Source organism: Rhinatrema bivittatum, chromosome 4 (assembly GCF_901001135.1).
Source record: "Rhinatrema bivittatum chromosome 4, aRhiBiv1.1, whole genome shotgun sequence".
NCBI classification, from domain to species: domain Eukaryota; kingdom Metazoa; phylum Chordata; class Amphibia; order Gymnophiona; family Rhinatrematidae; genus Rhinatrema; species Rhinatrema bivittatum.
The window spans coordinates 205,779,175-205,805,708 of record NC_042618.1 but is presented as its reverse complement, the minus strand read 5'-3'; the positions used below and the strand labels follow the sequence as shown (position 1 = coordinate 205,805,708).

General features: G+C 43.8%; 1 protein-coding gene across 1 annotated transcript in view; it reads left to right on the top strand.

Annotated features, from left to right (window-relative positions):
- LOC115090467 (semaphorin-3A-like) overlaps positions 1 to 26,534 on the top strand; it is a 202,923-nt gene that overhangs the window by 134,709 nt on the left and 41,680 nt on the right. The window contains exons 7-9 of the mRNA XM_029599594.1: positions 2,055 to 2,200; positions 7,318 to 7,432; positions 21,022 to 21,091. Coding sequence (XP_029455454.1) covers positions 2,055 to 2,200; positions 7,318 to 7,432; positions 21,022 to 21,091 — 331 coding nt within the window. The remainder of the gene's footprint in view (positions 1 to 2,054; positions 2,201 to 7,317; positions 7,433 to 21,021; positions 21,092 to 26,534) is intronic.

Below are 26,534 nucleotides of genomic sequence, written 5' to 3'. Positions count from 1 at the left end.
CTGTGTGTGCAGTGTGTGAGCTGCTCGTGGAAAATATGGATGTGGAGTCTGTGCTATATGCTTGCACCTTGCATGTTAAGTGTGTTCAAGTGTGCTGAATGCATGCAGAGTGCATGCTGTGTGGGCTGTGCATGCTTTGGGTGGGCTGATTATATGCTTGAATGTGCTGTACGTATGTGGGTTGTGTTAGCTGTGTATATGTGGCATGTCAGCTGTATGTGTGAGGCATGTAAGGCATGTACATGGAAGTGGAGGCATAGCCTAATGGTAGAGTAGTAGGCTAAGAACCAGGAAAGCCAGTGTTCAAATCTTGCTTCTCTCATAGATCCTCCTTGTGACTTTGGGCAAGTCACTTTACCCTCTATTGCCTCATTTACAAACTTAGGGAATTTATTGCACAGGCTAATTTTTTTAAAACTCCTGACAGAGTAAGCTAATGATATGCTAAAGCATCAGGAGTTAAAAAAATGTACAGCACACAGCAAAACATGATTTATGTGCACAAATCATGCTTCCTGCATATTTATGTAAATCACATTTTATGCATCAAAAATATGCTTTTTGTGCATAAAGCAAATGTTTTCTGTACATAAAATTCTGACCTAAGGTCCCAAAAGAAGAACTCTTGCTTCTATCCATAAAATGCCCTGGAAACTTTACTCCACCTCGGACTAGGAGTTAAGTTTCCAGCACTAAGAAAACATGAGGTAAGCCAGTACACCTCTCTGCATTGGGGTTGATAGCTAATGCCATCATTAGCATAGGATTTCCTTGCAAAGGCGCTAAGCAGTGCATATGGTTCTAATCACACATTTTTTGAATACAAAATTCTTTGCTGCACCCAGAGTAATGTTTGCGCACAAAAAATGTATGCATAACTGCTAAGTGCACCTTATTATATCAGGACTTTAGATTGTAAGCCCTCTGGGGACAGAGACATATCTGCTTTACCTGAGTGTAAGTCGCCTTGGGCTACGAATGAAAAGGCTTGAGTTAAATTTAAATAAAATTTAAAAAAATACATAAAATAAATTATGAGAGCTGTGTACATGAGGTATGTGAGCTGTATGTGAGGGACATGCGAGCTATATACGTGAGGTGTGCGAGCTGTATGTGAGGGAAGTGTGAGCTGTGTATGTGAGGTATGAGAGCTCTATGTAAGGGACACACGAGCTGTGCGAGCTGTATGTGAGGAAAGAGTGAGCTGTGTTCGTGAGGTATGATAACTCTGTGTGAGGGACATGCAAGCTGTTTACGTGTGTGCGAGTTGTATGTGAGGGAAGTGCAAGCTGTATGCTCACATTCCTGACTCCTGCTCGACTCATGCCTATTGACCTCTGAAAGTCTGGGGAGAGAGCATGCTCGAGACGAGATGGAGCAGGAGAAACAGACATGGCGAGGTGGAAGGGTGTAATCCCTCCTATTTTTTTTTTTTTTTTATATTTCCTGGTTGCATACACTTTTCAAATACCTCAAAGTAAACCGAGGTTATAGAAATGTTGATGGTGGCAGATGAGAACCTCTTGATTCACCCAGTCTGCCTATTGGTAGCAGCCTGTTGTTATCTCCTTACATGCCCCTCATTACTAAGGCTTCTTTGTGTCTGCCCCATGCATGCTTGAATTCTGCCACTGTCTTGGCTCCTATAACCTCCACTGCAGTCTGATCCAGGCGTCCCCCCACCCTCTCGGAGAAAAAGTATTTTCTGAGACTTCTTGTGATCCTCCCTCCCTTATGGTTCATAAGATGGCTCCTCGCCTGTTATACATTCGAATGCCTCTGTCCTGTCTCCTCTTTCTTTTTTTCTTGAGATTATATCTTTAGCTCCTAAGGCTGCACAAGGCTCTCTTGCTTACCTCTCCCCCTTGGTAAATCTTGTGATGCTTTGCACAGAGGGTGTAGCTCCTTGTTATTCTGAAACATGCATATTTGTAAACCATCTTTCGCTAACGCCTTAGGAGGTGATTGGAGCGGAGTGGGGATGGGAGAGTTTATACTCGACATGCCAGGAGAAGTCTGGGATGCATGACCTGAGCCTGTTTTCTTCTTTACAGACCCTCAGTTTGTGAAAGTTGCTGCACTGGCGGATGGTGAGAATGGGGATGATGACAAAGTGTACCTGTTCTTCACGGAGCGTGCACAGGAGGCAGAGGCCAGTGGGGGAAAAGTCCTCTACTCCCGGGTCGCTCGTGTCTGTAAGGTAAAGGCCTCCAATCTCTGCCATAGGAAGTGATGGGGGCATCAGTCAATCAGGTACCCTCATCTCCTTGGGCAGGAGACCCTCCGACCTCTAGAAGATCTCATGCACAAGTTACTGATGGCACAGGTGATGGTTGGGTGAAAAATTACAAAATCGTTTTTATTGCCAAAAAATGTGCCCTCTATGGCATATTTTGAAATGCAGTCTATTCCTGTTAGAGTTGTCTCCTATGCCACCTTTATAAAATAACCCTTTTCATTATAATAGTAAATTGGATTTAAATAGCAAATTTAATTGAACCTGAATCTCGGCACACTTTACAGTTCCATACGTCAGAAAATGAGGAGGTCGATATTCAGGGCCACGTAAGTAGATAAGTAAGGACTTATCTAGTTAATTGGTGGTGTTTGAACATCTAGCCATGTTTAGCAACTGCCACTTATCTTTGTGGGTGGAAAATGGACAGTTTAGGGAGAAGTTACTCAGATGGTTAACTTAGCTGGATAAGTATCGAAATTATGTTAACTTAACCAGATAAGTTGGACCTGCTCAACAGCAGGTCTAAATTTAGCTGGACTTATTCAGCTAACTAGTGACTTTTACAGAGATATTCAGCAGCATATTCATGCTGCTGCATATTCCTTATAAGTTAGCCGGATAAGTCTTATCCGACTAACTTACTTAGCCATTTAATTATGAATATCTACCTTACAGAAGTTAACATTCAGAAAAGCGGCAAGTGGACCCGTTATCCAGTGGAAGTTAGCCAGATAAACATGTCACAGATATTCAGCAGGACAAGTCTCTTGTTGATTATATTTTCCTAAAGTTAACTGGGTAATGTTACTTGGATAACTTTCAGACTTAATTGGCTATGTTTGAATACACATACACAAATAACTTTAGGGATACTTTCTTAATGATCAGACTTAGCCGAATAGCACTGATATTCATAGATCCATATTCAAATGTTATCCAGCTAGGTAAGTTAGGTGGATAAACATATCCAGCTAATTCAGCAGGGATATTCAGTGGCACGGCCACACCTCTGACTATACTAGGATAACTTTTAGTTAGCCAAATAAGTTTATTTGGATAACTTTAATCCTGTTCATTAGCAGGTCTAACTTATCTGGCTAACTTAAATATCTCTGATTATCCAACTATGGTAAATAGCTCTTCCACATTATGCCCCATCCTACCCACCGCTTAACCAGATAACCATTTAGCCAGATAAATAATTATCCTGCTAAGTGGCGGCTGCTGAACATGGCCAGATATTCAGATGCCATCATTTAGCCGTATAAGTCAGAATTTATCCAGCTAAGTGGTGCTGAATATTGGGTCCTCAGAGCTATATGACTAAGTTTAAGCCCCGCCCCCATAACATCAGCTAAACTTATCCAGTTGGCAGGGAAACACCCAGTTGTGGCATGCTTCTTTAAGGAAATAAAGCACATGAGTCCCCTAGTATGTCACCTAATGCAAATAAGAGACCAAATGTTTTCCATAGTGGACACCAAGCTGTGGAACTCTCTTCCACAGTCTTTACATCATATAATAGATAGAAAGAGTTTCAAGCGAAAACTGAAAACTTGGCTCTTTAGAAATGCATACGATTTAACGTAAAATACCAAAATGTTGATACCACCAACATCAGTATCAGAGACAAAAGCAGTGGAGTGAACAACAAGTAATGTTCGATGTAAAGTGTAATGTTAGCAGAATCAGAAATGGGATTTGTGTCGACCAAAACAAAATGATTAAATATGAACTAGATTCTATAGTTATTAAGGCGATGTCCTAGAATATATATGATTATGATCTAGAATATGTATTTGTTATGGTGCTAACCTAGAATGTGAATATCCTCACACAGTATGTGATTGTTGATCAAGAATATGAAATTGATAATGTAAACTGTTGTGATCTTCTTTTGGAACGACGGTATATAAAATGCTTAAATAAATAAATAAACTTGGGATCTGAAGCAGATGCTGAGAGCTCTGACAAAGTCTCCCTTTGAGCCACTGAATAAAATATCAGGTAAGGACCAGACATTGAAGACAGTTTTTCTAATAGCGATTTGCTCAGCTAGAAGGATCTCAGAACTTCAGGCATTATCATGCAGAGATCCCTATTTGATGTTTCATAAGGACAATGTCGTGATCCGCCCACTCCCTTCCTTTTTGCTAAAGGTGGTATCGGAGTTCCAACTGAACCAAGCAACATCATTGCCCGTGTTTAGGAAAACGGAGTGTATTGACTTGAAACGGGTTTACATTTCCTGAATGTGCGTAGGATACTGCTTTGGTACTTGAAGTTCATGAACAGTCATACAGAATTTTTGTTCTGTTTGGGGGCCATTGGAAGGGACAAGGTGGATTAAAAGAGCGATGGCCTATATCAGAAAAGGAAGACAGGTACCAGTCAGTTTAAGAGCACACTTGATGAAGGCTCAGGTCCTGTCCTGAGTGGAATACAGACAATTTTTTCACAGACATTTGCAGGGCAGCGACTTGGTCCTCATTACACTCATTTGTGAAACAGTATAAGTTGGATCAGCAGGCAAGGGAGGAGTAAATTTTGGAGGCTAGAGTTTTTGAAACTGCAGTGGCTTTAACCTGCATGGGTAGGCACTTTTCGGGCTCATCCCACTTGTCTGGACTGGTCTGGCAGGACAAAGAAGAAGGTGAAATTTGAACATACCAGTTAATTTCTTTCCTTGAGGAGGAACACAAAGGTAATTTTTTTTTTTTTGCTTCAAACACCTCTGTCTCCTCTCTCTGTTCACTTAAAAAAAGTTGATCATTGAATGAAAAAAAGCATAAAGAATAAGAGGAAAGTCATGCCTTTATCCCCCTCTGAGCAGAAGGAAAAGAAAATTCCAGAGAAGGAAGAACAGAAGGTCCTGTTCACATAATTTGGATTAATATACAAAACTACTTCCCCCCACACTTGGCATGTTGCGATCCCCCCTGCTGCTGCGCTACAGGAGGTCTCTTACCTTCCTCCAGAGGCCGCTCTGAAGCCTGGGCCTCGCCTGTGTTCCATCCGGGACTTGCTCCAGGGCCTGAGAGGCCTAGCTGTGCCTGTGGCTTGCTTGCCAGCGTTTGGACTTCCTGTTTGGCGACGCCCTTCTCCTAGGGGCTGGCCCGCAGCTCTCCACCTGACTTATAGGACCAGCGGTGGGCGGTCCTGGCAAGCTCCTCCCAGGGAGTTGCCTTCTACCTCCTGTACTTAAGGACTTTCTGTTCACTTGCAACTGGCCTTTGGATCGGGCTCTACAGTCGTCTGTAACCCTGCCGATCCAGGTCCCCCGGTTTCGCCTATGCCTTGATGGGTTCCTGTCCTGTGTCCCTGCCTAGATGTATGCTCCTGTTCCTGCCAGCCGTAAGGACTTCGGATGTGAGTATCCCAGCATCGGAGTTCCTGTTCGCCTGGGTCTTCCCCGCACCCTCCTTCTCAGCGTGGTCCGCGACCAGCCTTCCTGGGCTGTGTAGGGCGCGTCTGGGACAGGGTGGTCCGCGACTCAGTCCCACGGGTGGGCTGAGTAGGGCGCCCTGATGGACAGTGCAATGTTTCCGTCCAGCCTTGTCTACAGTATCTGCTTCAGCCCTTGCCCGGATGTATTCCTGTCTCTGCCTTGACCTACGTCCTCGTCTGGTTCCTGAGCCTTCTGTCCTGTTGGGCCCTGGAGTGGCCAACAGGAGGGATTCGTCCCACGGGCTCTTGAGCTTCTGCCAGCCGAGGGGGCTTCGGATGTGAGTATCCCAGCATCGGAGTTCCTGCTCGCCTGGATCTTTCCTGTGTCTCGCTTCAGCCCTTGTCCTGATGTCTCCGTCTTGCTTCAGCCTGCTTCTGCCCCGTCTGATGTCTTCTGTTTAAGGACTCTGTCTGCCCTCGCCTCTGTCCGGCCTGCTGCCCATTGCCATTCCCTGCGGCAGGTCCGAAAGGGCCGGGAACAGTCGGAGGACCGTTCATTAGTCAACTTCCCCGTGTTGGCTACCATGGGCATGCAGGTCCGGCTGAGGGTTGGACTCCCTGCTTCTGTTCCTGCCTGCCTCGCTCACCATGCCTGCTCAGCTCACCTCCCACGGTGTGGCTTGGGGCTCCTCCTTGAGTCCTGCCGTGGCCCAAGGGCTCACCACCACCCGCTTACGATGACCGTGCCCGCGCGCGCTCGTAACATGGCAATTTGGGGGGTAGGGGATGGGATACAGAAAACTGAAATAGGAGCTAAGCTTGGGCAAAGAGGCTACTGACTTCTTATTCTGCTGTGCCAGAATATGTAGGCATACATGACATCAGAAAGGAAGATGTTCTCTGCCTCCATCTGCTGGCAAGCAGGCATAAATCACTTGTTTAGACTAGTCTGTCAGGACTCAAGGAAAGGAAATTAACAGAAATTGTATTTATTTAAAAAGACTTGCTTTCTGTCTTTCTCAATAGCAGCTGTTCAAGGCAGATTATAACAAGCACATAAAACAATTCTTCACATAAAACATTTAGCCAGATAAGTGCATGCAATATTGAAAAGTTGTCATTTAGCTGAATAACTTACAAGTTATAAGTTTAAATTTCACCTTAGCTATCCAAAATATAATGTAATCTGTGGCTCACCAATTACAGGTCATAAGGAACAGGTAAGTCATTCCAGATTTTCACCTCCTTTCACAATAAAATTCCCTGAATGCTTTGCAGCAGGAGCTGATAACAAGGACTCCCGTTCTCTATGTCTTGGAGCCAGGGACTCAGTTTACTTGTACCCATATAACTGGTGTCCTGAGATACTTATTAGATACTGATTTATGGAGGAGAGCCACTGTCTTCAAAGGATTTATATCAGGGCTTCCCAAACCTGTTCCCACAGGCAGTCAGGTTTTCAGGATATCCACAATGAATATCCATGAGATAAATTTGAATACATTGGAAACCCAAGACTGGATATGCAAATTCCTCTTATGCATATTAATTGTGGATATCCTAAAACCTGATTGGCTGTGGGAACAGGTTTGGGAAGCCCTGATGTATACTTATGTACAGGAGAAAGGAGAGTGATGTGTGGTGCATCTACCAGTTTCTAACCCTTCTCCCTCGGACTCTCTTTGGAACAGAATGACATCGGGGGACAGCGCAGTTTGGTGAATAAATGGAGTACGTTTCTCAAGGCTCGTCTGGTGTGCTCCATCACTGGACCTGATGCTATTGAAACTCATTTTGATGTGTTGAGTAAGTACAGAGCTAATGGGAAGACCTACTCTTAAAGGGCCATTTCAGGCTGGAAATGCCAAACACATATCCACTGATTTTGTCTTGTTTATATAGTGAGGCGCCAAAGGACTCAGTTTCTTAAGGAAGACTTTTAGGCTGCTCCTGACTTTTTCACACATTCTTTTGTGGTGCATTATGATACCTGCACTGCTAGTTTCCAGAGGAAGAAGGTGGACTTACAAATACCACAGTACAAGGGGGGTTGTAAGTTCAAAAGCTAGGACTGGCCCATGAACGTCCTCAAGAGCAGAGTCCCTTGGAAGTTGTGTATGGACAATCTTTACATTTATAGTTGATGCTATCCTTAAAATAAAACCTCAAAAGGAAAAACTGATGACAGAAAAAAACAAAACTACTTAGGTGCAAACAATACTAGTCAAAAGAATAACCAAGGGTAACAGAGCTTATAAAGAGACCATCATATTATGGGTACATCTATTCGCTAAAGGACAGTTTTGCCTAACATAGCTGGACCAGCCAATGTAAATTATTTTCCCCTGTTTTTCCTAATCATAGGTCTCAAAAGATGTCCACAGCACCAAATCAATTATAGATATATAAAGACATTTTTTTTATATTTTCTTTTTCTATTGTCTATTATTTATTATATGTTAGTTAAATCTTTAAAGAAGCAATCACTTATCTTTGCAAAAACGCCAATATAGTTCATCCACTTATTTCTTTTCCTTTCGAAGTAGAAAGGCTAACAGTAACTGCTGATATTATGCCATGAAAAATGCCCTTCATCAGGGGCATCAAATGGTTCTTCAAAAAATAAAACAAGAACATATAATATAAGTAACCAGTATAGTTCCCACTTTTGACATTCAAAAAGTTAGCTAGAATACTGGCATTACAAGTTCCGCTACTTTTCTTCTTATAAACAAAAATGGCGTCTGCAGTATAACCGCAAGCTCTTCCGTGTTTTATTACAAAACAAAAAACAATCAGAATAGGATACTTCAAGAACAGTCAATCAAAAAACCTTTTCATTTTTTGACCAATCACAAGAGGAAATTCAAATCAAGGTATACCAGTCAATGACCTCATTCATTTCCGATGGAACAATTGTATTTAATTTAAAAATCCACTGCTGTTCAGAATTCTCTCCTTGTATTTACTACTAAATCGATAACTTTCTAGTGTAAATCTTCAAAAAGATGATTAAATTGAAGACAATACTTTACAATCGGGGCTTCCACTTTCTTTGAACGAAGATGGCTATGATGTTCTCTTATTCGTATCTTTAAAGAACGTGAAGTCCTACCAATATACAATAGTGGACAACTGCATTTAAATATATCACATTTGATGTATTACAATCTGTAAAATGTGTATGTTTGAAGATTGCCTTTGATTGTGGATCTTCCCATGTTTCACCCATCAAAGAGTTTAAACAAATATCACAGTTATTAGTGCGGAGTAAGGAATACTAGCGGACAAGAAAGAGAACTCCGACACACTGTTAAAAATCATCAAATAGCAGTTATCCCTCCTTTATTATTTTTTCTCATACCTAAAGATTAATTTAAGAGTACAGTATTCTCACATATGGATATCCTATTATTCATATGAATGGAATTTCCAATCCACGATCCAGATAGCGTATATTATTTGAATCATGTAACCGAAACTTTATTGGCACCTACTAGCTAATTTATAATCCTAACCAGACTTATTTATGTGCCTATCTATAAACCGTTGTGATGGTGTACTACTAAACGACGGTATAGAAAAGTTTTTAAATAAAATAAATAAATAAAGTATTATAAGTAGCATGATCAATGCATATATCTTGTTGATCTTTATTAATCTGTCTATGTAAATCAGCTCGAATAACCAAATTCTTAATATTTCTTCCCCTTTTGTATGTTATTAGGGGAGCCTCTAAAAAATAGTGTATAAAGACATAATCCCCTAGTGCCGTCTTATACTTGAAGCCACCAAAGCAAATTTGTAGAGTGCGGCAAAAAACACGTAAATTATGGAGGCTCAGATTTATCACGATATTGGAGTAAAGAACAATGATCAGAATATAAGGCTCTTCGATAGGCTGACTTAATTACCAGCTGGAGATAACCAACAAGGGAAACCTAACAAGGACAAACAGCAGCATAGCAAAGCTGTCAGCAGAGGTGCCAGAGCTACAGCTGTGAGGTGCCAGGGCATCTGGGTTGTGCTGCATGCTGCATCTGCTTTATTCCTCCAAAATGCAAATCTCAGGTTAAGACACCTCAGCTGGCTTCTAGATGTTGCCCCAAATAAAAAGAAGAGTTTTAAAAGTTTAATAGAGATTAATTGAGCCTATAGTGGGGCCACAGTGTGACAGACATACTGCATGGGTCATGGCCAACGTAAGATCTCATTTATGATGAGTTTAGGGTTATCACTGACCCAGATCAGCTCTCACGGGCTGATCTAATTCTGGTTTTGCCCCATTGCACTTTGGACTTGTAATTCCAATTTCTTTAGGAAAGGCAGGACTACAAATCCATTGATGCAGTGGTGCAGAGCCAGGACTGGCTCAGCCTATCAGGTGGTGATAACTCTAGATTCAGTTCCATGGCTTCTGCCAGTAATTCAGAGAGTAATAACAGCAAAAACGAATAAGTCTGTAGGTAGCAGTTGCTGAGTTTCACAGTTAAAGTGATAAGGCCCCTGATTGGGTGAGGGCTTCATCACATTCTAGGATGGAATTTTTTTATCCTTCCATAGTCGGCTGATGTGTGGAGATGTTCTAATCCTGTTGACATCCCTGGGAACTTCTGATTTCCAGTCAACCTGAGAATCTGTTTGGGGGGGGAGGGAAGGGCATGAAAACTAGATTTCTCCTCACTCATAAACACATACTCTAACATACTCATATGTTCACTCTCCCACCCACACGCTCACTTTCATTTCTCTCATTCTCCCCCACACACAAACCCAATCACACACACACACACACACACACACACACACACACACACACACACACATACCCATTTATGCTCTTGCTCTCTCTCAGCCCCTAACCACTACCTGGCAACTGCCTCCTTCTTCAAGTCCATATGGCTGACAGAGCTCCTCCTCTTTCTTCTAGCCGCACAGGCCAATGCTTTACCTGTTCCTTCTCCTGAGCTTTACCCTGCTGCCTCTGCTGGCCGACACAACCGTTGCTGCTACTTCTGGCTGCATGAGCCAACACTAATGCGGCTGCTACATGTGGCTGATGGAACTCCTCTTCTCCTTTCAGCCACATGTCAGTGCTCCTTGTTCTGCCTGCCCACATGGGCCCTGGTGACTTCCTCTTCCGGGGTCCAGGCAGGCCATCTTAGCTATGCAGTCTGAGATTTCCTGGGTTTTCATATGGAATTATGGAGTCTCCAGGTTAAATCTGGAGAATTCCCAGGTATGGCGAGAACCCTACTGACTATGCAGCTGTTTTGATCAGCTCTGGAGGTTTCCCTGAGCCTCGGAATGAGGGTAGAAGCCTTAAAGATGAATCAATTCCCCAAACAAGGGAGCGAGCAGACTGACTGAGAATCTCATCCTGGATGACTCCATGCTGACAGAGCTGAGAGTGAAGGGATGAACGTAATACTTCACTTTGATGCAGCTCCAACACTGCTCTCTGCATCAATGGCGGGGGTGGAAGGAAATTGGAATCAAAAAGTTACCAATAAGGGCCCTGACCTCAGCAGTCAGAGTAACAGATAAGTATGGGAAAATAAGTGTGAGAGCTTGCTGGGCAGACTGGATGGACCTGTTGGTCTTCTTCTGCCATCATTTCTATGTTTCTATGTATAGAGAGTCTGGATTCCGGCACTTGCCTGCATTTGGCAGTAGATGGAGAAGGGGAAAACTTACAGGTTCATTGCATGCTTGGCCAATCTTTTAATTTCATTTTTGTTCTCTTGCAGTATTTCAGCCAAGTCATGAGGGAGAGAACATACCTGGGAACTTTTCAGTGTAGTCACCTTGAGATTGTTGTTGATTAGCAGGGAGGGTTGGTAGGGGGAAGGTAAGAGAAAGAAATAATGCATATTATAGAAACATGACGTGTGACGGCCTATCTAGTCTGCCCATCCTCACCGACTACTCAGCTGTACAATCCCTACCATTCCCTCAGAAATCATCTGTGTTTATCTTTTGTTTCTTGAATTCAGATACTGTCCTCATCTCTACCACCTCCACTGGGAGGCTGGTCCATGCATCTGCCAGCCTCTCTGTAAAGAAATATTTTCTTAGATTACTTCGGAGTCTATTTATTTCCCCTTTCACACTTCTCCCATCAACTTTCTCTGTGCCACCTCATCTCTGCTAATCCACATCCCTTCTCCAGGATTGACCCCCAGCATTCTTTCCCTTCCTCCTTCCCTGATCCTAGCAGTCTTTACTCCCACCTCCCTATAAGTCACATCTTACAAACTTGTGCACCCTTACTCTACTCTTGGCGTAGTCCAAAAGTCCTGGCTGCAGTTTCTCCCCACATGCTGCCTGCAGTGTGTGCGCTCTAGGTTTACCCCTTCTCTACCTGCAGGCTTACTGAAGGGGAGTGGCTGGAGCAGTAAACAGAAGGGCCCTGAGCTTTTTAGTTTTTCCCTGGACACCTGGCAATCTGGCAATTGATGCAAATTTCCTGAGTCTCAGGGGGATATCCGTAGAGTTCCCAGGTATGCCTGTTGATAACTGTTCCGCTGAATGCTCTAACGGAGTTGACAATGGCAGTCATCTCCCATTCCTCTTGCATCCAGAGTCTCAATGCATCATCTCCATTCTATGCCTGCACGACATGAGACCCTATGGACAGGAGAATTGTCTCTTGTCTCCCAGCCATGGAGATGACTTCATCACAGTTAGCATAGCACAAGATACTACAGCTGGTTCAATTTACAGTATCTGAATGGAAGCATTCTGTTATTGGCCTTGTAATAATTCATATTCCTAGAATCAATTACATTTCTCCTAACTTTAACTGACTTTTCTTTTTGGAACAATGGATACTTCAAGCTGCATGCTGTCACCAGCTCATGCTGTCTCTGGTGCCCTGATACCCCAGTTCTCTGATACTCCAGTCCCCCTGCCCCATGAGATGGGTCATCCGTGATAGCTATCACCACTAGACCATCCCCACAGAACTACTTGTCTGAAGCACACATGCTATACACCGTGCAATGCACATATACTGCACACCTCTGAGGTACACACTGTGCGATGCACAAATGCTGCATGCTTGTAGTATACACATTGTACTATGCATACATATTGCACACCTGTAAGATACAGTCTATGTGATGCACACATGCTGCATGAGTAGTCTATGGGTACACTGTCACTCAAAACTGACATCAGCCAATCAGTGTTCACTTCTGGTCTACGCCCCACCCACTCCCTGCGCCCAAACCCCACCCCTCTCAACCCTGACCATGCCCTTACCTCTGCCCTAACCCCTGCCCATGCACATCCCACCCCATAGAAGTGAATGGAGTAGCCCCTCCTCTGCCCTGCCAAACCCTCTATGATGTCACTGGTAGGACATCACCGGAAGTCCAGCCCTCACCAAACCTCCAAAAATATGCCCCCTAGAACATAATCAGAAAAGGCCCTGTCGCTTTTTAATGTTGATAGAATTAATGGACTCTGTCTGTTCTTGATGATCTCATTGGAAGTACAACACAAACTCAACCAACACCCAAAAATGCGCCCCCCCTAGAACATCATCAGAAATGTCCCCTGTCACTTTTAATGATGACAGAGCCAGAAGCAGGTTTATTTTTCTAGCCCCTCTGTTTTAAAAGTTACTAGCTGTGATGTGGCAGGAAGCTTTCTCTCTTTCTGTACACAGTGACAGGATGAATCTCCGCCTTCCCTCATCCCCTCATAGATATGCATGCCAAGTCTCAAAAGACTAACCACAAGGCTAAGAAGAGAAACCTCTCCACCAGAAAGCAAGATATATTCTAAAGCACTATGGCTTTTGTACATTAGGGGTCTGAAGAATGCTTGAAATCAGAATTGGATCTGTTTCAACTGGTCCCCAACACAAACCAGCATAGAAAAAAGTGTTTATGTGGAGATTTCACCATTATCTGCCTTGTCAGAAACAGCCCCTTTAGAGTTTTATATAGCTGGACATGGCGAGGATTACATGGATTTAAACAACACGTTGCTGTACTTGATGTGTAAAATTGTGAAAGAAGATGGGGCCGATCTTGATGTAGGGGCCAAAGTAGTTTTCGTGAACTATCCAGCAGCCTCTATTTTTAGCCAGCTGGATGTCACTCTCGGAGACAGACTCATTAGTCAGAGCAACAACTGTTACCCTTACAGAGCCCTCATAGAGCTGCTTCCCAATTATGGTGAGGGACCTCTCAAAACACAGTTTACAAGCGGTCTGTTTTATAAAGACACAGCCGGAAACCATGAAGTGAGAGACTTGGGGCCCCATAATTCTGGTTTTACCGAAAGAGCTTTTTTCTTACAATAGCTAGCCATAAAGTAGAGCTTCTGGGTTATTTACACGGTGATCTGTTTTTTCAAGAAAAGCTGCTCATATATGGCGTGGATGTGAAAATTAAACTAAAGCGGAACAAAGATACGTTCTGCTTAATGAGCGGCGATGCTGATGAGAACTACAAGCTCCTCATTTTATCTGCAGCCTTCTTTGTAAGGAGAGTGAAAGTGTCCCCAGGAATGCATTTGGGGCATGCAGAAGCTCTACTGAGAACCAATGCCAAGTATACGATGGACCATGTAGGGCAGAAAGTCTCTAGCATACCTGCTGGTGCCCGTGTGACTAACCAGGAAAACCTCTTTTGGGGACAATTAGCTTATTCTTCCCTAACAGTATTATGAACTTTTTCAGTAAACATTGTGAGGATGTTTCATACCACAACAGACAATTGCAACATCCACTATCTACTGCCTGTGGTTATCACGGGGGGGATTTTCAGTGCTGTAAAGGGCTGTCTTTTGAAAATATTTTAAAATTGTATTCTGAAGAACCATTGCAAAAGGACAAAATGGTCTTACAATTTGTAAAAAACAACAAACGGAGAACAGATTGTATGTCTAGATCTTTTTGCTGTCTGTTTCATAATCCCCAGATGTGTGTACCGTACTAAGAATATTGTGCTAATCCTAAATAAAAGCACCCCTCTCTTGAGGGATTTGGAAAAATGAACCAAATGTCCATTATCTTTTTTTTAAGTATTTTTTTTTATGAAAAAGGTATCTTTACAAATTCAGCCATCTGTATGTGTCAAGCACTTTACGCCTTTTACAGGGAAGGGGTCTTTGTGCTTTACAGTCTTTTTGGACATTTCAGCAGTTGTCACAGAGATTTTCCTTGAGTCGTACCAACAGATCCCTGTTGGATGGGTTACCCCTGACCATGGAGGACAGGTTTTGTTCTGCCAGGGTTTGCATGACCTCTCCCAACCTTTGGGTATCCTCTGCTGTGAAAGAGCTTAGGTCTGTGTAGCTCCATGAACCAGGTCTAATAGGTAGAGCCACTTACAGGCTTTCCCTTGTATACAAAAGTCCCATTACTCTCCCAGGATGCATTGTCCTTATTCTTTGACAGTTTATTGAGCAGTACTTCTGCATTTTTTCTATAGCACATGCTGATGCTATTTAACACTTCCTGCAGGATGAGGTCTGGAGGGCTATTGTGTTCTAGAAATACAGACGTTGCTGTATCATCCTGTAGGGGTAGATACAGATTTATTTTTTCTTTTTCCATTTCGCCATGTGTGTTAAGTACCAGATAGCTTGTAACACTTCTGAATAATGTTTGGTTTTCTCATATTTGGACATACAGAACTTTGAGGTATACCTTTCATTTCTTCATCTAGTCTTTGAGCCACAGTGGGTCTAATATTTTCCTCTAGAACAGAAGGACTTCTCATGTTGTTGACTTGGCACTAAATACTGCATTAGTGCTTAGCTCAAAAGGCCTGTGATGAAGGGCAATGTAAAACCTAGGAGAGGCCCGATAAACTCCTTCCCCAGTCTGCTTCACCATTTTCTTTTTAAGTGGTGTACCCTTTTATCACCCAGAATCCTTATGGCTTGATGTTTCCTTTTCAAGATGTTTATCTGCTGTTGTGATAATATATATTCACTTCTTTTGTGGGGAGCTGTGATTTTTCACAGTATACCGTGGTCCATTCTGGTGGAAAGATGTTTGTCCTCAGTCTTTAACACTCCAGGATCATAGCATTTAAATCCACAATGAGATATCCATATGGCTTTCTGGTAGCATCCTCAAAGGCTTCTAAAAAGAAGTGTGATTTACCAGGGTACATCTGTCTGCTAAAACAGTGATTTGCAACTTATCTCTAGGATTCTTAAAGATCACCATATATTTGGTATTTAAAGCTATAGTTTTGCTTGTTTTGCCTTGACAGAAAACATTTTGTATAATATATAATAATACTCAGATTTCTGTGATGCACGTATTGTGTGAAGGCTTTCTTGATTTCATCACTTTTATAAGCAGAGGTCATCAAATCGTCTACAATAACCTTGTTTATTTTATTGGTTGGAAACAATTGATCATCGTTGAAAGTATCAGGCAAATAATCCATAAATGTAATAAAAGGATATTTACACAACATTTCTTTATACGGAGGTTGCCAGCAACTACAACACCACACAATATTGCTAGGCATGTCAGTCAGCACACGTTCCGTGTGCTCTAATAGCTTTTTAACAAAGAAACCTTTGCCGCTGTTTGACAGTCCAGCTAAAATACATGAAAAGAGATGCCTCCAGTGCACATCCACAACATCAATATCCATAGGGCAGCATGTTAAATCCCTCTTTTTCACCCTTTTATTGTATACAAACTTTTGTGTTCTCTTAAGCAGGCCATTCTCTATCGACCAGGTCTTTTTGCTTCTTATGATCCCGGATTGTTGTACCTGTATCTTTTTTAGGACTTTTGTCCACTGCCTCAGGTTTATATTAAAAGACGAGATCTTTCAAATTAGTTAAACTGATCATTTTACAATTTTCTACATTTAACTTAATCCCTTTCACTTTCATACAGGTCTTTCCGCTTGACAGTTTGTAGCCGTATGTTTTGGGCCCAACCGATACAAACTCTGTGAAATGCTTATCTGTGGGTATCTCTCTCATCAGCTCACCTAAATAATCTCCTAAAGGGGGGTTCATTGTTACCCTCATGACTCACAAATATCACAGAGGTTGTATGATGGTACAGTCAATGTTCTTGCGAACTGTCAAGCAGGTTTACAGTTCTAAACGAGCATAAACTATTGTGAAACAAGCAATGAAGATATCTGTAGTACCTAACAACATGCTGCGGTCTTTTGAGTGCTTCCATGTCACACTGGATGATGAAACCTCATATTCGGGTGAAAACAAATACTTATAGAAATCATCAGGATCTCTCTCAATACTTGTTTTGGGTAGATTTGTTCTTTGGCCAAACTTCCCCCACAAAGAGTTTAAGAAAAGCTTAGCAATTTGGCATTTTGCGGAGTTTATACTAACCTGCTTTGGCCGTAAAGCCACACCTTCTTTTTTGTAAAATTCAGATATATACATATTTTGTACACCACTGAGGGTACCCAGAGACTTCCTGATTTTGATGGAGATGCATTTTTAATTATTCAGAAAACAGACTATCAAATTTACATTCAGAGTGCCATATCTACAATATAAATGAGCTCTGACCGATGGCCCGCAAATGCGCAGTAGAGAACAGCTGCGCATGCGCGGAACAGATCTGATCGACGTGCTGACGTTACGCGCAAGGAAGAGAGATCGGACCAGGTCTCACAGAGGGGAGGAGGAAAGGGCAGACGAGTTGCCGCTCTGAGAAACAGCCTGAGCCCATCCCTCCGCTGCAGGAGAAGGGGAGAGGGAGTAGGGACGGCCGGACCGTCTCGCATAGGGACAGGAGGAGGAAAGGGCAGAAAAGTCACTGAGCCTGTCTGTCTGCTGCCGGGGAAGGGAGGAGTTGGGACGGCCGGAGCAGAGCTAAATCTCGCCCATTTTAACCGTGACGCAAAGGGACAACAGCCGGCCCTGTAAAAGAGAAAAAGAGGGAGTGGAGGAGGGCTAAGGGAGAGGGAAGGGGTTGTGGATGAGGTGAGAGGGGAAGGAAAGGGTAGATGAGAGGGGATGGAAGGCAAAGGGAAGAGGATATGAGTGAGTAAGTGGAAAGGGTAAGAAGTTGTGGAGAAGAGAGCGGCTCTGACCGACGTGTCGGTCTGACCGACGGAATCTCGCCCGTTTGAACCGGCCTAACGGCTTGTTTCACATATTTCAGCAACCACATACACTTTTGCAACAGCAACATCCATCTCCATAGTGCACCAAGTCCCTACGAGGGCTTTCTCCTCATCTAAGTGGGTGCACATTTCTTGCTGACTGTTGTCAGCACATGTACGATACAGTGGGAACATGAGCTTACCACCCACACGGACTGGTAACACAAGGAAAAAGATCTTTCGTGGTGGATGCACTTTGGGTTTAACAAATCCAAAATAGTCTGAGGGGGGCCCAAAATTGTCATAAACGATTTGTGGGTGGCTAATTGGATATTCCTTGGTTTTCTTGAGAAATGGATATATAGACTGGTAAAATCATAGTAATGTATTTTTTCACCAGGCCTGGCTTTATAGTACAAGCAAACAGCATTGGTTCTGCCACCAAAAAGGGCATCTCTGGGTACTAATGGCTGCGGTAGTGCAGATTTAACCAGAAAGTCTGCACAACCCTTGATATTTTCTTTTACCATTCTCTGTTTAGATCTTGAGTCTAGACAACTCCCCCTGGTCTAGGTCATTGCAATGTCAATTCCTTAATTAATTAATGAAATGGTTGCTGATTCAGCCATTTTACCATCTGTACATTGTTATCAACGAGACTTAATAAAGCTATAAGCAATACTTGCTATACATATTGTTTGTGTGTGGGTGGGGGGGGGGAGCCACTTTGTAGCCCCCAAAACCTTCCATAGATCCTTAAATCACACTTGAAACATTTGTTAATTCAGCTATATATTTGTTTATTAGTTGTTTTTATATGTTTCTTTATTACTAATTTATATACATGACAAAATTTATTAAATATCAATATACACTTTTTTCTCTTCTCAAGATATTTCATGTTCAATACGCACTTCTGAAAATACAGACAAGAAAAAACATTGCTAGCAAATATTGGTTGTTTTTTTTATTATACATTTTTTTAAAAAGGACTGGTGCTTTCTCCCAGAGATGATGGCATTTAAATATATTTCATCATTCAAATCTCATCTGTAGGCCTAAGTATACTGTTCAGCTTTTCTACAGGATTTAGAGCACTTTTCACACTATAAGGTAAATGATCAGATTCAAATCATCATTTTTTTAGACTTAATACACCTCTTTTATATGCTGCTTATACAATAAGATTCAAAACATGTTTTAGGCACAACCTGGTACAAACGGTCCTTAATTTTTCCTGGATGTCAAAGGCATTCCACTGAAGACAGTCATGATTTTTCTGGCTCGGATCATCTATAATACAACCATAGCAGTCATCATGATGAATGCCAGCCAAAGAATGCTGTACACGGCCACCCTTATGATTGATCTAAATGTCATTTTTCGAAAACGACCATATACCTGCACAGGTTTTGGAAATCCTATACACCCCTATCAGCTGAAATCGGGTGCATCTTCAGGCTTGAATTTTTTTTTTAATACCTTCTGAATCTGATGGTTCTTTGATGTTTGGACAAAAACAGCAGAAACAGGTCATATTGATATCTGGTATGTACCCATATTCTTCTGTTTGTGAAGATTCTTCATTTTTGTATAAAACTTAATGTTAACATTAAATTAAAAATCTCTTCTAAACAAGGCCCCTATTATAGATATCTCTCAACCCCAAAAATGCTTAATCACAATGAAAGATATTTTCTTACTTTTAAACCCTCAAGATTTTCCAGCAAATAATCTGCTTCAGCGTCTAATGTGATTTGGTGTAGCTCTATATCTGTAGAGTCCATAGCATTTTCATTGACAAAGGCTGGATCCTCCGAAACAAAAGGCTTTTGTCCCAACGGAAGTTAATCAAATTCTGTCTCTGTCATTTCATCTGTACTCCTCTCCCTGCAATCTTTCGCAAACAATTTTCGCACTGTTGTATCAACTTCTGTTTCAGCATCCTTCAGAAAGACTCGTCCCTTACAGTCCCTCTTTAATTTTGTTGCTTTCCATTTCCAACTGTTTAGGTGTCTCATTCAAATCCATTATTTTATTTTCAGGATCACAAAGCTAAAGCTTTTTATGAACAGTTACTGCCCTTCTATCTGGAGATTATATTCTCACATGACCTCTATCATGTGCTTACTTCTACATCTGGTTGTACCAGTCTGGGCATGCCCATGCAAATTCTATTGCATGCAGCCCATCATAGTAACCCTCCCACCCCCCACACGCACACACAACCTTCTGTGTCCTAGCAGGACTCTGTAACAAGTAAGCATCTTGATCTTACAATCTGTAAGCCATTCAGTTACTTGTTTTCTGGTCACTGTTTCATTACATGTTTTAGCAGCCTGAAAAAGAGGATTTATCCCACCTAAAGTTCCTATAGCGCTTGGTTTATAATAAATTTTGGTTGTTTTGTATGGCTATAAACACAGAGGTCTGTTTTTTAAAAAAAAAACTAAATCCTTATTTTATTCACTTTTGCAGTCCTCCAACCTCCAACAGCCAACACCCTGTTAATTATTCTTTTAGTATACTACAAAGGATCTGCTCAAATTTCACTCTGCAAGGATAGGGGCCATTGGGCATGCATATCTACAGTCAGGGGAGGAAGGAAGGGGAAGATTCTCCCTGACACTGTGTACAGAATGAGAGAAAGCTTCCTGCCACATCACAGCTAGAAACTTTTAAAACAGAGGAGCTAGAAAAAAACACTGCTTCCGGCTCTGTCATCATTCAAAAGTGACAGGGAACATTTCTGATGACGTTCTAGGGGAGCACATTTTTGGGTGTGGGGTTTGTGTTGTACTTCCAGTGAGGTCATAAAAAATGGGCAGAGTCCATTAATTCTGTTGAATTAAAAAGTGACAGGGTCTTTTCTGATGACGTTCTAGGGGGCATATTTTTGGGGGTGTGCTGAGGGTTGGACTTCCAGTGATGTCATACCAGCAACATCATAGGGGGTTTGGTTTAGGGCAGGGTGTGGGAGGGGCCACTCCATTCACTTCTAAGGGGTGGGAGGAGCATGGGCATGGTTAAGGGTGGAGCAGGGAGTGGGCAGGAAGTAGGCAGGGCTTAGACTAGAAGTTAACGCTGATTGACTGATGTTAGTTTTGAGTGACAGTGTACCTATAGACTACTTATATGCTTGTACACTGGATGCATACATATTGCACACCTGTAGGGTGTGTACTGTGTGATGCACATATGTTGCATACCTGTAGAACATGCACAGTGCTCTCTATTTATGTATGTTTCTGTAGGGCATAAGACCTTTTCTGGAGGCTGCTTTTATTTCACAATAAATTTAATTTTGTATTTGTTTTTCAGAAGACATCTTTATTTTAAATGAGAAAGATGGAAAAAAGCCTTTAATTTATGGAGTTTTCAGCACATCCAGGTACATTTTCTTTCTGTTTTGATGGTAGGCTAGACCAGCTGTACCCACACTTCCTGTGCACCCTTCAGCCTTGCTTTCTTGATTTCAGCTTTTTCTATCCAGCCTCAGGGTCACTGTGTAACAAGATAGACCCGTATCAGCCCCTGTGGAGCAGTGATCACATACCCCTTCAGTTCCCACAGAGGGTAAAACACTTTAACACAAAATCCCAAAGTTATATTATTCGAAGAAAGCAAATAAAAACATTTTGCTGAAATGGTAATGATTGGTAGGTAAACGGATACTGAGTGTAGCACCTGTACAGCATTTGTATAATGTCCATGTAACCTCCTCTCTGGCAGAGGATATATCATGTAGGGGCTACAGCAGAGTCCCAGGGCTGTCTTTATTCTCCCAGATCTCCAAAACAGTCTTGCACCAAATTTGAGCTCTGAAGGCTTCTCTGTGACTTCCAGATTACATTTTCTCAGAATGTTTGGAAAAATACTGCACGGGGCACCTGGAATTCAGAACTTGGGAGGTGCTCAGTCTGCATTTGGTGGAGAGTCCTGGAACCTGCAGTTTTGTATTCAGTTTCACTCTGCATCAACTCTGTGTGCAAGGGAGGGATGCAAAAATGGTGCAGATGAGGTGTGAAAGTCACAAAGAGGGTACTAGTCAATGGCCTTTGTGGGTAAATATGTATTGTATCCACCGAGTTGGGGGCATTGAATATTGTTCATTCTGTCACTTAGTTCCCATTCCACACCCTGATGAGTCACACAATCTTCATACTAGCAGCTCTATTTGGACTCATAACCCCAAGGTCCCCTTACCTGAAGCACAGGAATAGACAACTCACACACCAAAAGAATAAATTAAAATTTTACTTTGGGAATTATTGAATAACGCAACAGTAGAGTCTATACCTTTTTTACAAAGGCAAGAAGGCCCCCCGAGAAGTGGGTACCCAGAGCGTTTCACGCCAAATGTGCAGGAACTGGAATGGGAAGGCTGTAGTGAGCGAAGCGGATTCAGCAATGAGGGAACTCGTTGCCAAGTCATCAGTAGGCAGGACCTGTTGGCTTAAGTATCCTGGAGTGATGACGTCATCCGGAGGGGACACCCCTGAGGTTCCCGCCATGACGTGCTTAAGACTAGCCCGTGCCTAAGTGATTCAGAGGGCAAGATGGCGGTCGGTAGCACCCACGCCATCCCGAGAACGCCAGGCAGGTCAGCAATAGCTGGCAGAGGCCGCCACTGTCCCCAAATAGGGTCAATACAGCAAAGAAAGAGGTGAGCATCAGCGGTCACAGCCATCTGTGACCGACGGGTGCAACACATCTCAAAAAAGAAAATAACAGAGCACCTCTGTTGTGAGCGTGGAGGCGCGGTTGCTTCTTGAGGAGGATTGTGAGCCCTTGGATCACATTGCGGCTCAGGGAGGAACCCCAAGACATACTGCGAGAGGTGAACAAGTACAAGCACGGGCAGAGGAGGAGCAAGGCTGGACTGAAGACAAGGCAAGGAACATCTGGAGCAAGAACAAGGCAGGCTCTGCCCTCCACTGGACCTACATGCACCAATGAGACCCAGCAACGCAATGCTGGTCTCGCGAGTAGCCCTCCAGCCACTCGATAGCCCTTCCAGACCCGCCGCATGGGAACGACGAGTGCGTGAGGCCAGACACAAGAAGACTCAGATGTAGACTCAGGATATTCAGAAGATACAGATGAAGACTCAGGTTACACAAAGGACTCAAGATACTCGGCGGACTTAGACAAGGTTTCAGGTACTCAGAAGAATCAGACAATGTTTCAGGATGCTTGGAGGTCTCAGGCAAGGATTCAGGAGAAAGTACTGGGTGAGTTCTGCAGTGCAGTGTGCCCTACTCAGCCGCCCATGACTGGCTGTGGACCACGCCAAAGGCGAAGCAGACTCCAGACGAAGCAGTGGAACTTGAAGCCAGGACATGATGAAGATTCAGGAGAGGCCTGCATCGGGGCGCGCCCTACACAGCCGCCTGTGGCTGGTTGCGGACCATGCTGGAGCGGAGCAGGTTCTGGCAGAGTCTTGGGCATGGATGGAAGCAGGCATAAGGGACTCCGAAGACTGGGACAGGATTCAAGACTCAGGAACTTGGCATTAAAAATAGGAACCTTCTGGATGCTTGCGCTGCAGATGAGAAGGTAGGCCTTGTGCCACGAGGCGCCCTACACAGCCCCCCATGGGCTGGTCACGGACCACGACAGTGGCACACCAGAAAAGGTGAACAGATGAGGATCCGGATCCGAAGGCCTGAGGGAATGAAGCAGAGCCCTTTTATAGGGCTGATCCAGGGAACACAGTGATGACATCATCCAGTGGGGTCGTGGGCTTTTCCTGCCGCTTGTCCTTTAAATACTGAAGAAGAGGCGCGCGCCTGCGCCTAGAGAGTCCAGGAGGCAGGCTGCATCAGCGGCATCCCTGCCGCGTGGGAAAGGAGGCAGGCAGCGGCGTCAGCAGCCTCCTGCCGCTTGACGAGGGGATGTCCTAGCGGCGGCACTATGCCGCGAAGATCAGAGGAGGTCCCAGCGGCGGCACACATGCTGCTTAGGTGGAGTCAGCGGCGGCTTCCTGCCACGGTGAGGATCACGACGGCATCCTCTCTGCCGCAAGAGTGGAAGCAGCAGCAGGGCTCAGAATGGGAACAGCATGGCAATCAAGGCTGCGCTGAGGCAGAGTACAGTGGTGTCAGGCCGCAAAACGGTGAGTGATCGTAACAACCTCTGGTTGTTATCTATAGCTCCCAGTTGAAACCACTGAATCATATAATCAAGAATCTACAACCCATTCTAGACAATGATGCTACCCTTTCACAGGCATGAGTGGCAAACCTATCCTGGTGTACTATCAGCCCTCCAATCTCAAAAGGATACCCACCAGCAACCACGAATTGTACAACAATGACACCAACTCAGGAACAAGACCTTGCCAGAAACCCAGATGCCAACTCTGTCCACACATACAGGCAACATCATCACTGGACCCAAGAGAATCAACTACAACATCCGGGGCTTATTCCCCAGCTCGTCTTCCAATGTAATTTATGCTATCACCTGCCAGCAATGTCCATCTGCTGTCTACACAGGACAAACAGGTCAATCCCTATGGAAATGAATAAATGCATATAAATATGCCATTAGAAATGGCGACATTCAGAAAACAGTAGGAGAAAATTTCAACCTTCCAGGACATTCTCTGTCTGATCTTAAGGTTGCTATACTCCAAACAGGAACTTCAAAGGGACACTCCAGCAAGAAACTGCTGAATTGGAACTCATCAAAAATTAATACCATCATTCCAGGACTGAAATGAGACAATGGCTTCATGGCACACTACAAATATTTTTTAACTTAACTATTCTTGGATTATTCTGTCTTTTTCATGCTTACCTCAGTTGTCAATAGGCTGGACTATAGTACTATTATCACTGACTGTTTTGTTTAGTTATCCATCTAAATGGCTCATCTGGCTATATTTAGCCCTTATCCAGCTAAATTCTAGCCAGGCAACTAGTTATCCGGCTAGAATTCAGCTGGATAAGAAGGAGGCATTCTGTGAGCTGGCATGAGGCATTCCAAGGAGGAGCAGAGTTAGCAGCTGCTAACTCTGATAATTGGAGTTAGCCATTTAACTTATGCAGCTAACTCTGGTCAGTCCGTAGGGCTGTTCTAATGTTAGCCGGTTAGACATAACCGGCTAAGTTTAAAATAGCCGGGTCTATTCAGTGGCATGACTGCACCAGGATATATACAGCTAGTTATCTGTATATGTTTATCCGGCTAACTAGCTGAGCCTCATAACGGCTGAAAATGGACCCCACTGTTTCCACACCCTGCCTGCCTAATTCACTGCCTTCTCTTTGTTCTGTATCCTTCCTTCCCCCCCCCCCCCCCAATTTCCATATATATTATCTATTGCCTATACTACACTGTTGCGTTCGGTGGTCCGTGGCATGCAGCTGCAGACCGCCGCACTTACCTCTGGCACCGAACCTGAGCTGATGCCAGCAGATGCCGAGGGAGACTTTCTGACACACACTCGGCAGCCTGCCATGAGCTGTCTGTCTCCTCCGCTCATGGGAGATCTGATGCTGATGTCCCCTGCTGGTGCGGCACGCCGCCTCACTCAGCCAGCCTCCAACACTGCATCAGTCCTGGGTGCTCCTAGGCGTGCATGCGCACCAAAATTGCCCTTCTTAAAGGGCCAATGGCGGAAAACCAGGGCCGATGCTGCCTGATGACATCACTGCTGGAGGAATATGTAAGGCCACTCTTGCAGTTGCTCCTTGCCTCGGCAATAGGTCGATTCCATTGGTGTAGCAGTTTGCCTCTGCGTGTTCCTGATCTTGGTTTCTGGCTGTGCATCTTTCCCGATTGTGTTCCCGAGTTCCATTTCCTGTTCCTGGTTCCTGAGTGGCAGTCCAGTCTGAGTTCTTGTCTACTTCATGGCCACTCTTCCCCCTCGTCTATCTTCAGCGTCTTCTCCCTGCGTGTGGCCCTCGTCGTCCTGCTCCCTCTTTGCTCCTCACCTCTTTGGGTGGACCTCTGGCTCTGACTTCGGATTGGATCTTGACGCTGTTTGACCTCTACCTTCTATTGACCACTGCCTGCGTTCCCTTTTCTGACGTGACCTTCGCCTGCCTCTGACCGCTGCCTGAACCTGACCCTGATTGCCTGACCTTGACCGCTGCTGGCCTCTGACTTCACTCCTCTTCCGTGTGCTGGCATGCACATCTTGACAGATCTTCACCCCCGCCTAAATCCAGCTGGCCCCAGCACCCAAGGGCTCAACCTAAGGGGAACATGGGCGGGTATTGGTGAAGCTCCAGTTGGGTCTCTGATTCAACCAGCTCCGCCTGCTGATGGTGGAGACCTGCAGGGTTCCTCCCTGCAGGTGGCACCAACTCCACCTCGGCCTAAAGGTCCATGCCTGCAACATAACTGGTCATGCATCTGACAAAGTGGACTCTGTCCTTGAAAGTTCATGCCTTAATAAATTAGTTAATCTGTAAGGTACAACCCGCCTCATGTCACTTTTCTCTTAGGAACAGTCTCTCGTAACATAAACCCAAGAAGTACTGGCAATAGATAGATATTTGCAAGCTTAACAATGATTTAAACCCTCAGCCCAGTCTCTTAATTCAGAACTTAATGCAAACCTCATCCCAACTAGTGAATTTCAGGTGGATTTTAGTCCCCAACCCAGAAGGAAACTGTTATCCAACATTAAGTATTATGCATAACAAAAAAAACCCAAAACTCCTCAGTGTTTTCACTGGGGACCCCTTTGGAGGTGATTATCTTTATGATTAGAACTGGTGAAATGCACTGGGTACATTTCTGCAAAACCTTAAGAGCAAAAGCAATGACCATAAGTCTGAAGGAAAACAAAACAGTCAGTACCCCCCTTTCTAAGTTAG